The sequence below is a fragment of the Numenius arquata genome, chromosome 13, assembly GCF_964106895.1.
Source record: "Numenius arquata chromosome 13, bNumArq3.hap1.1, whole genome shotgun sequence".
Lineage (NCBI taxonomy): Eukaryota > Metazoa > Chordata > Aves > Charadriiformes > Scolopacidae > Numenius > Numenius arquata.
Window position 1 is genome coordinate 3435435 of NC_133588.1, and position 12105 is coordinate 3447539.

At 36.7% G+C, this 12105-nt stretch overlaps 1 protein-coding gene across 1 annotated transcript in view; it reads right to left on the reverse strand.

Annotated features, from left to right (window-relative positions):
* Window positions 1–12105, reverse strand: part of FTO (FTO alpha-ketoglutarate dependent dioxygenase) — a 254672-nt gene that overhangs the window by 181217 nt on the left and 61350 nt on the right. The window contains exons 5-6 of the mRNA XM_074157836.1: window positions 3761–3840; window positions 1819–1962 (exon numbers count right to left, since the gene is read on the reverse strand). Coding sequence (XP_074013937.1) covers window positions 1819–1962; window positions 3761–3840 — 224 coding nt within the window. The remainder of the gene's footprint in view (window positions 1–1818; window positions 1963–3760; window positions 3841–12105) is intronic.

Genomic DNA, 12105 nt, shown 5'->3' on the forward strand with positions numbered 1-12105 from the left:
AGCCACTAGTAATATTGTCTACTTGTGCAGCAAATAAATGAAATTTAAATAGCACTTTAACATACGGAATTTATCCTTCAAGTGAAGAGCTGACCTTGAGAAAAAGAATTAAAAAAAAAAAGAAAAAAGAAAAGGTGAGCGGGTATTCTCTTTTCAAATGAAATATAGACCCAATGTGTCTACGAAGTCTAAGTGCGCAATATGTACAAGTTAAACACTGATTTCTGTTACAGTACATCCCATATGCGTAACAGGAAACATCCCTGTATGTCACAGAGCAAAATTATTCAGGTGACTGCAAACACCAGGGGCTAGTCTCTCACCTGATGTAACCGGCACATGTCTTTGATGTGAAAGGACCCGTGCAAATTCACACCAGCTGTGCCTGTGGCCCTGGCTGTGCAAACCACATATGCGTATAGTTTTATGGACTGAGCCTGATTAATGTTTTGTAAAACCCTGCATGCATCAGACTTCTTTAAATTGCTCTCGGAGCTGTTTTGCTAAAAGTCGAGGGTGCAAGTCTTTTTGCCATCGCTACATTCAATTTTAACAACCGTATACACAATACAGATAAAAATGTGTTCTCACCAAGTTTTAGTAACAATACACAATATTATACTCCTCAGCAGATAGCAATTTAAACAGTTTACACAAACTCTAATTTGAGTGAAAGTTACCTATGTAATATATGGCTCCTAATAGTGATCATACTTATCTTAGTAGAAATACAGAACAGCTCCTTCAAAATGTCTGAATATAGGAGAACTGTAAAAAAACACTCACATTTAAGCAAAAAGTGCTTCAGAAGTTTGCATTAACTGGATGCTACGGCCGTTTTTAAAGAGAGATGCTCTTTTAAAGAGAAATCAGTGCTTTATAGTTAGGAACAGCAAAAGCCTTGTTTCAGGTAAAAGAACAGCTTTTCTGGAGCAGCTAAACAACCCGCCATTTTCAACTCCCAATGCATCGCTTAGACTACTTTTTCTGTAACTTAAAAAAAAGAGAAGTCTTAAATTTACCACCTTCATAAACAATACCCTTGTAAGAAGACCCAGTCCGTTGTGGGTCCTGACTCTTCCCGCTAACAGAGAATAAGCCAGATTACATTTTTTGTGACACTGCCTACCTTTTATACCACAGGAAATATTACCCATTTCCGCAATTTCCCAAAATACTGTCTGATATTTCAATTCACTTCTCAAATCAATGTGTTTGTTAAGACTTCAGATCTGCACTTGAAACAAAAAAGCACTGCCAGATCCAGTGGAATTCTGTGAAAGTGCACTGTTACACTTGCATATTTTGTAGCACAGAATGACCTATTTAAATATGTTCCTCACAACTATTCCCAGCGTATTTTCTTCAGAATATACTTTAAAGCACATACTCACAATTGTGTCACTCCTGGCATCCTGTGAAAATCTGGTTCAACACCTAACAAACAACTGAAAATTTTTACCTGCTTTTTCCCTATTTTTTTTGATCCCTTTTTGTTAGAGAAGTGCTATAGTCTGGTTTGCCCACCACACCATCACATTTGGCTTGATCTTACGGAAACTACTCTTTTACTCTACCAGCAGAGGGACTTCAGAAGAAAAAATGAAAACTTCCTTGGAATGAAAGTATCAATCCAAGCTAATCCCAATTACTGCACCCAAGTTAAAAAAAGAAAAAAAAAAAAGTCATAAAACACACATTTCAAATACAGAGCAATGCCTTGTGAGCAGCCACACACTCTTAATTGCCATTAACTCCATGAGCAGACTGCACTTCTCAGAATCCGGCTGAAGTTAGTTTCAGTGCAGATCATCTCACCTCATTATGTATTTCTTCTACTTGCTTTACAACTGCAGTTTCCAGTGATTTCAGAGATAAAGCCTTCGAATCAGAATCAGTCTGTAGATTCTGGAGTGCCAGTTCACATCGTTCATATATGTATTCCAACGTTCCTCTTGAACACTATAAAAATACAGTAAAAAAAATATCATATATAGCCACTTCAGAACATATGTATTTCTCAAATATGCTGCACTAGTTGCTTCTGAAATAATCAAAGTGAAAGAGCAGAAGGGATGCATTTCTGTAACTTTATTTCATGATTTTTTTTTTAAAGAAAAGCGTAATGACTCCTGGATTGTCTATATAGTTATTGATATAAATTATGCAAAAAAATCTAATCGATCAAGCATCTAGCCAACCAGTATGGCACAGACTGAAAGGAGAAAGAAAATAATTCCTTTTAAACTTACTTTAAAAATATGGCATACAAAAACACGTCCATACTTTCCATTGCTTCCTGGCCAGTTTTTGACAGTATTTCAGAATCAGTTTTATTTGCCCAGTTGTACGGGCTCCCAGTAACACTAAACTGGAATTCCATATCCAGTCTGAGCGAGCTGTTGGCTTACAAGGTATAGAGAGTACAAACAAAGCAAATTTGCACTTCCACTCCTTTTATTTTGTTGTCATTAAATTTCCTTCAAAATGAAAAGGAAATCTGTAAAAACACTTTTGAAACAAAAGAAAGAAGGTATCTACAGCTTTTAATTATTAAATATCTGTACCTTCAGTTAAATTTCCAGGAATAATCTTGAATAAGGACCCCCTGGTCTCATATTCTTTGTAAAAAAAAATTCCATACTATACAACTTGAAGTCACAACAGTTTACAAAAAGAAAGCATAATTACTTAATAGGGAAGCTTTTCGTACTGTCAAAATAAGCGTGCATTTTCCTGCAAAAGTAACACAGAGACAAAAGCAGTAGGTCAGAGCACTCTTAAAATGAGAGATGAACAATAAAGAATTATTTGGTTTTAAATGTACAGTGCACTTTTACTTTATGTCAAATCCCAGTTCAAGCAAGCACAGTGTATATTTGTTTGGGAAATAAAGGCACTTATTTAATATTACAACTTATATATATGTATATGTCCATGTTTGCTGCTATTGCTTTATTTCCATTCCTGCGCAAATTAGGAAGAGTAATGGGGGAAAAAGAGTATAGATACATGTATCTCTCTTGCTTCAGTAGTGGTATATTTTGCCTTGCTGAAAGCAGAAAGTAGTAATTGTAATTTTTAAAAATATCTGTTTATAATACAGACTGTTTTTATTTTTCCATATGCTTTCCCATTAGAATAATCATAAACAAAACCAGTGATAAACCTCCCAAGAGGGAGGAGAGGTCTAGTAAAAAATAATAATTAAAAAAGGTGTCTTAGCACTTGAGAATATCGGGCTGAAGGCTTGTTATCTCAGAATTACTCTTAGACAAGGGACTCTGTATCACTTTCTGCTGCTTCAATCCCCAGATGCACAGAAGGATCCAGTTTAAAGCATACTCATGGCTGCTCTTCTCTGTTCTGACCTCCTAAAGGCCATTTTTGCCAGTGGACACTGCTGACATAGGAAAAACTCAAAACGTCTATCTCATCACGAATACTGCCTTTCAGCTAGGACCGGGATACGAACACAGCAAAAAAGTTTTAAAACATTTCAAGTAAAAATACAGTTGTTCCTACACTTCACCAGTAATCCATGAAGTGTGGTGCAGCGCACTCTTCATTCATATCTACCAATGCCGAAACAAGTGTACCTCAAACCAAAAATAAACAAAGAGCAGTTGTTCAAGAAAACAGCCTGTCATAGGCGTAACTGTGAACCACAGACCTGGATAAGGCAACATGACGCTACACATAAGGTACCAGAATATTAGTTTTATGAACGACCAAGCAGCAAACCGGTTTTGATACTTACATCTGCCACTCTGTGAGTTGAGCTGAATCGAGGAGAATAACCAGCCAGAACGCAGTGCTGATGGGTCATATTGAGATCATCTAGGGACAGATTAGAAAACCTTAAGTACAGGAAAAAAACCACACTTTATAATACTTATTCTGGCTGAATATGAATTGAAGACACTACATTAAATGTTTAAAGAAAAAAAAAATAGAGAATTCAGTCAAGATAATACTATCTTCATAGTGCTGTAATGTTTAGCAGAACATGATAACTATTCACTGTCCTAGTGTTAAAGATCTCTTTTCACCCTAGTTATCTGCTGGTTTGTACAGTTTAGGTAGCATTTTCCCACCTCTTACGGGAAAAAAATCAAGTAAAGAAATTAATCCTTTCAAATTTGACAATCACTGAAACAACAGACTACCCGGTAATTACAATCTCTTTTCTCAAAAATCACTAAAAGATACTGACAAAAAAGAAACAAAAAAAGAGAAAGAAAAAAAGTCAAAGACATATTATTTCATCTTTTTATCTGAAACTTATCTGAGGTTCTCCCTCCAGCTCAGAGTCATGAAAGTGGGAACCCAGAAAGCACAATCTGCTCAAAGACTGGTCTCCAAAGCATTTCATTGAAGACTTTCTTGTAGCCTGCCAGAGGGCTGTCACGGACTTGAGTTCACAAACTGCCAAACAACCAACCTCCCAAACCTTTGCAGATGCAATATGCTTGGTTGCCATCAGAGTTTTGTCAAAATTATTGTAATTGAAGAACACTTGAATTTTGGCAAATTAGAACTTTTTAGAGGAAACATATTCCCCTTGAAAAATTCTGACTAAAACTAGTAACAATACTCACTGTTATGTTGAAAACCATTCATGAAGTGCTTTCAATTCAAACAGTTTTGGTGTTAAAATTATGCTGCCCTCTCAACCTTCATTCAGGTTGAGAACATTCAGGAACGTCTATAAAGAAATTCTGTAAAATCACTCCTGGGTTATAGTTTTGCAAGTTAGTAGGAAGAGACTAAAAAACCATACAAAACTAGGTGACCTGAAGTGTCACCAAGTGAAAACCTGTCATGGACAAAATTAGAAGAGAACAGGAATAGACGTTCCTTAACTTGGAGCCTGTATTTGCAACAATATCTCTTCTTTCAGGGAATTTAGCTTCAGTCATCTTCATACAGCATGATGACAAATTATCAAGCTTCACCCTTCCATCACATAAATATAACTTCTCTAAGAGATCAATATTTGTACACCTGAAACCTGATACCCCAAATTCCTGCTGATTTTTCAAAATGCTCTTCTGACCATAATGACAGACTATCAGACTGAAAAGAACAGTGTTTGAGGTTTACTGGTCTTCTCTTTACTATTGAAAAAAGATGTACTCTAAAAGACTTTTACTTCGCCTTGGAACAAGTCTGAAACTTTAAAACTGAGAAAAGTCTAATGAATAAGAACTCAGAAAAATGACTGGATTTATTCTAGTTATAAGAACAGTGCCTTCTTTTTATGAATTGTACAAGCAACTATTAGCAATGATCATACCCAAGAAAGCAGACTTGAAAAAATAAAATTAAACCCCCCAATTTATATAAGCAATAGGCAGACAAATTATGAAACAGGATTGAATTCCCACTGAGAAAGTTTAGATGGGAGGCTTATTTTCTATTTGCATGAGATTTGCAGATAGGTGAAGTTGAAAAGCTTGAAAAAAAGCTCCAAGCCAAAGAAAAAACATATGAAAAAGTAACTTCCTACATTAGCATATGAGAGTTAACATCTTGGTTTGAGGTAAAATAGAAACAAATTTCCTTTCAGTAATTTTACTTCTCAGTTACGCCTCTTCTAACGATCTAACTCTCTGAAAAGTAAAATTACTGAAATGAAAATTCGTTCTGTTTTACCTTGCATAGAGCCAAGTCTTGCAAGGGCCACAGAACAGTATTATCTCTGGATGTTGCAATGTATAAATATCACAATCACTTTCAAGAATTGTGACAGAAAACAAACCTAAACACTTCCACCACCTCATTCAGTGCCCATTCATTGCAGTGTGGTTTATGTAGCAAACATAGCATTGGAAGTATTACATTTTGATTTGCACCTTTATTCAAACCCTTGGCAAATCTTTCATTGTAGAGCTCCCCCTTGAAATTGCTTCCAACTGTCTCTAATCCTTTATGACTCTTAGAAAGAAGCCTGTAATTTTAATTTAAGAGTTTATAATTCATCTGAAACTGTAATTGTACAAAAATAGTTGAAGCTTCATGGATTGCATGTCTCAAAGGATATTTAAAAAATACATTCTGGGTCTTAAAAGATTACAGTAAAGATCTGCTTTTCTTTTTCTTCTAAAAATATATTAATTGAAAAGAAAAAGCACTCTTTGTTAAATTGGCCATTGTCCATTTGGCAGCAAAAGCTTTTATTCAGATACAGAACACTACATCCAGATTACTATTCTGATTTTAGAGCAAAACCAAAACCGTTACCTTCCTTGGACACCCATGTCAAAACTACCACAGCGCTCCGGAGGTTTCAGGTAAGATACAATACAGGGGGAGCTGACATCAGTTTTATATGATGCAACACTGATCGGCAAGGCTTGGAAAACCAAAACACAGCCTCTCCAGTATTACGCATCACATAAAATACACGTATATCTGTTGGGGTTTCAGTTGGGATAGAGTTAACTTTCTTGCTAGCAGCTGCTGTAGTGCTATGTCTTGGATTTGGGATGAGAATGGTGTTGATAGGACATGGGTGGGTTTGGTTGTTGCTAAGCTCCCAAGGCTTTTTCTGCTTCTCACACCACCCTACCAGCAAGATCCAGCCAGGACAGCTGACCAAAGGGATACTCCATGCCACATACGTCATGCTCAGTCTATGAAGCTGGGGAAGAAGGAGAAAGGTGTGGGTGGGGGGAAGTTCAGAGTTAAGGTGTTTGTCTTCCCAAGTAACCGTTACACACGATGGAGCTCAGCTTTCCCGGAGGTGGCTGAACACTTGCCTTCCCGTGGGAAACAGTGAATAAAACTGTTTTGCTTTGCTTGCGTTCACAGCTTTTGCTCTACCTATTAAACTGTCTTTATCTCAACCCATGAGTTTTTCCTCACTTTACTCTTCTGATTCTCTCCCTCATCACAACCAGGGGGAGCGAGAGAGTGGCTGCGTGGTTCTAGCTGCCAGCTGGGGTTGAACCACAACAGTATAAAAGTAAGAATATACTTATATAGTCCTGCTCTGGAAAATTGCATGCAGGCAAGTTATTTGTCAGACAGTTCTGAAGTTGTGGTGAGGTCAGAGCCAACATGGCATCCTTTCTGCCATGAAACAGTTGGGCCTTATCTTGCCACAAATTCAGGACAGCTATGGTAGGGACATCTCATTTCAGTATCTGTTACAAAACCAAAACCCCAGAGAACTTAAATGAACTGTATAATGCATATGAGAAGTGACTTTTTATTTTAAATCACCATCAACAGCAACTTAGCCATGTACTTAGTGCAGATTCTAGAACTGTCACACAATCCCTTCTCCTTAAAACAGTCTTGCCTTCCACATGGATGCCTAGAAGGTGTGTATGCCAACTAACTAACTGCTAGGTAAGAAAGCTTTGAGAATTGGACTACAATTTGCTGCTTGCCTGACTGTTCTCCCAAAGCTTTCCCACATCCATGAAAAATGCTCTCACTTGCACAGACTATTTTTCTGACGTCTGGTCAGGCATTTTGCCTGTCTATACATTTTAAACCACTATAAATAATCCAAATTTAAAATAGTAATTCTAGAAAACAATCAAGAAAAAACTAATCAAATACAATACATGTGAGAGGGCTGTCCTGACCAGAGAGAATTTTCTCAATAAAAGCCTAATCACACCCATTAAAGCTATTCATATTTACCTGTATTAACAGAGTAGCATTGTGCCACCAGTCACTGTGCACATGTGGAAGATTATCTGCACTTCAGGCCTAAATCAGTTCCCCCAAACTACTGACAATATTGTAAAGGGCTTGTTTGCATACAAGGGAACACAACCTGGTTGGTAACAGACGCTTGGTGTTTGAATGCTGGAAAAAATAACTTCATTTTTCTGTTTGAGGTGGAGCACCTAAGAAAGCATGAGACTACTTCCTGCATACACGTATATGGCAAAATCTGTATTTCTTTTAAATAGATTTTTTTTATTCTTTTATTTCTTCTACTTTCTGCCTGCCACATCCCAATGAATCATCTGCCACCTTTTGGCCAGATCCCATTATGGAGCTACCATAGCTGAGGCAAGATTTATTAAAAGAAATTAATCACATGCATGATTGTGTACAGGTGGCCAAAGCCAACTTAGAAAACAAAGTTATCAACTTGAAGTCTCTTTGAATAATTCAGAGGTCAGATTTTGACTTCACAGATGAAGTACTAAGAAGTCATAAGAATGTTTAGCAGATGATCTGATTAGTTGCAAATGCATCCAGTTATTTGACACAGGAATCTCCAGCGACAAAAAATTCAGATAACAAACCTGGTGTAAAACATAGTTACAAAATAGAGTTTTTATTTAATACAGATTCCTATTCCTCACACCTGCAGGAAAAAGAAAAAAAAAAGACAAAACACAAACAACACAAAACAATCTAAGGTACTTGGTGCTTTAATACACTTACCCATGCAAGTGCTCTGTAAAGTTGTTAACGACACTGAAAAACCTGAGGGTAAGGAGAGGTTAAGAGATTTGCCAAAGTCTGCGTGGAAATTCTGTGAGAGAAGCAGGCTTACAGCTCCTAAAACTAATGCTATTGTTTTAACACCTGACCACCCTTCTGCTATCAGACGCAGACTATTACTCTCTATGTGGATCCCCTTATCAGACAAGCTTCTCAGTGATTTTCCTGCTATTTACAGACAGCAGATACATTTTGGAACTCGGACGCTGCATATTCTATTGAAATTGTGGGAGCGAGTTCATGTCATAGATCTTTCTGCCCCTCCCCTATGCAAGACTTCTGCCATCCTGTTCCTTCCTCAAATACATCCCTCCCAGCACAGAATCTCAGCAGTCCTCTCCACTGCTTGAAACTACTGCCAGTTCCTCTCTCTTCTCTCCGATGCTGTTCCTCTCTGTCCCCGTCCCTGCTCTCTCCCCACGCTTTCTTGTGGACAGCTGAATTACCTGGGCACCACCAGCGGAAACACCGAAAGCCCTGTGCTTGTATAGCCTTTGTCAAAAGAAGGGACTAATGGATATGTGTATGTATATACACTTAATTAATTCTACTACTTAACTAGTGAGGTGAGAAGCAGAGGCACTCAGAGAGAAACGACGACTGTATACCCCTGCAGATTATTAAGGCATAACAAATATAAGGTAGAAAGGAAGGAAATTAATTCTTAGCCAAGTCTTTCTGAAAGGAGTAGGGACGAAAGGCTCAAAACTTATTACTTCTAGATAAGGCACTTCCCAGGAAAACACAAACCACAATGGAAAATGCTCTTGGAAATAGCAAAAGGGGGTTGTATTGCCTTTTCTATCTTCTTTCAAGTGTTCTTCCTGAACTTTTTAGACAGTTGTCTTTTTGTCATCTATTTCATGAAGCAGATAAAAGGTACAGTGGGGTTTAAAGCACTGGCAAAAGCTTTGATATTCTAAACACTAGAAGTATCTACAAACAAAAGTAAAATGGACTCGTGCCATTGGTTTTCTTAACTACCATAAACAAACACAGAATTTTCTTTTTAACCATATTACAGTGCAATTTTCAAAAGCAGAATTTCCAATTCTACTTGTATCCAACTGCACACAATGCTTCAAGAGGAGAAAACCCAACCAAACTAATTTCACTGTAGGTAGATCAACAAAAAGCACCAGAAAGATAATTCTCCTTCCCCAAGAAATTATGGGTCTATTGAACACTACTTTCATAACAGAAAGCTATAGAGATGACCTGTCCCTAATTAAGAAATAATTTTAGTTTTTAAACAAGCAAAGTGTGCACAAACAAAACACAGAATGAATTAAAAGGCTGTACGAAAAAAAAAAATGTCTGGGATTTGCCAAACTTCATGATCAAAGTTTGGTAACGACAAATACATTTCTGGGGTTCGAAGTCTTCATAATCAAGGAATATAGCATTTGGATTAAATGTGGACTCAAGAAAAAAAAAAGGTTTAAAAAACTCCAACACATTCAAGATGCTAGAGAGCAAAGAGGGTTCAAGTTAGTTTGTGGAAATAGAAGCAGATTAAATATCTTGAAATAGTTTAATGAGCCACTATATACATGTGGAAGTGTTTCCATTAAATACTTATCTTTAACCACAAGCCAACCTCTGCAATGTGTGCGCCCTACTTCTGGTTGGTTAGGAAAATAATTTTTTGATGCTTCTTGAACTATAATTTGCTGGGGGTGGGGAGGGGTATAAGATTCCAAGTTCATCTTCATGCTGTTTTAAAACCCTAACCTTCAAGCAAGAGCTTGATCTATGGGAAACAGCTGCAGAAAAGTAAATCTCCCTTTGAAAAAGTCCAGAATGTATTTTTGTTAAGTATGTTTTGAAGTCATGGTAGGAAAATTAGTGAAAATAGTAAATCTGCTTGCAAATCTGGTCGTGTCTAACTCAAAGATTAGGGGAAAGATTCCAATTTAATAGCAAGACCATGACAACCCTAGTTAAGCATGCTCTAGGACAGAGCAGATGGGGCCCTTTGCTCACCTCCACGCGTTTTGGATTTATTGCATGCACCCAACACGTTTCATATTAGACACCCCTTGACTGTGTACTTGAGACAGCAGGGTTCAGTATGCACTTCCTCTGCAGACCAATATATTATTCTAAATTGAGCTAAAGTGTTTCCGTTTCATGAGTGATATAAAGTTCAGATTTGAGTTTTTAGGCAGCAGATTTGCAGTCATTCATCAGATCTTTTCTTCTTCGTATTAGGAAAAGTAAGCCTTAAGAAAAAAAAAAAAAATCTGTCTTACTGAAAGTAATTCTGGATTTTGTTGGGTTTTCTTTAAACAAAATACATTTATACTATTGTAATAGCTTACTTGAAGGATGGATATGATCACCTCCTGTTTAGTACGAACATACATTTAAATTATGGTTTATGATTTCATCTGAAGAGGACTGCTGAGAACGCAGGAGTAAATTCATATTTTAAGACTGCATTTTACTAAAATTCTACCAGAATAACAAAACCATTTTATAGAGCCAATGAAGAGAGGAACATAAACATTACTAAATGTCTACTACAAATGCTAAATACCAACCCCAACCTTTTTGTTACTCCGATATACCCATTGATCAGGATTTACAAGTTACTGTAATTGCACGTTACTATTAGAAATATCAAATGATCACATTTTCTTACCTAAGATTTGTGTGTATCATAGTAGGAAATAGTTGGGGTGTTACAGGTACAGGAACTGATAGGACCTGACTTTTTAATTATAAGCAACACACTGAATTTGACTTGAAAATTGAATGAATGAAATTGAAAAATTGAAAATTTCATTCAATTGAAAATTGAATGAATGAAAATTGAATTGAATGAATTGAAAATTCAGCATTTCACAACATTCATAGGAAGCAGTGAGCACTACACCATTTCAACAACTGGAAGAACAGACCTACAGAGTTGCTCAGTTTTTTGCTAGAGTTGGATGTGTCAATGGTAGCTGGAGAGAGCAGACAGTCCTACCAATCAGTCCCTGTACACCAACGGCTACTACTAACCAACAGTACTCTTAACGTTATACTTTCTAGATGTCTTGCACACTGCTGCTGCTGCTTTTAAAATGATGCCAGCAACAAGACTCTGCTCACTGAAATGAGGTTCTAGAACATATGGTGTATAAAGACATAAGATAAATTAATCTAAAATTGGCCTCTCTATGATCAAGTTATTTTTTATAAAAAGTTTTTATATTTTATCTTTTAGGTGGCATTCTCAAGATGCCTCCTCTTAAAATTCATGTTTAAAAAATCCAAACTGTAAAAAATACAGGAAAACCGCACACATCCACTTATATTGTCTTTAACTTCAAGTGAAAATTATAAAGGCCATATATAGAAACCCAATAAAAGGGCCAGTTTGAGAATACTCTCTCACACTGCATAAAAGAATAACATTTTTTTAAAAGTAATTGAAAAGAAATACGAAGGCTATGGAAATGCAGAAAAGATTATCAAACACCTGGCCTACAGAGCTCAAATCTGTTGCTCTTCACAAAGTATTAATAAGAAAGTGATTTACACATCGTCTTCAAAAGAATGTTTAATATATCCTTTGTTTCCATCTAAACATGACCATGAAGTTATGTGTTAAATAAACTAACTTTCTGACCTGCC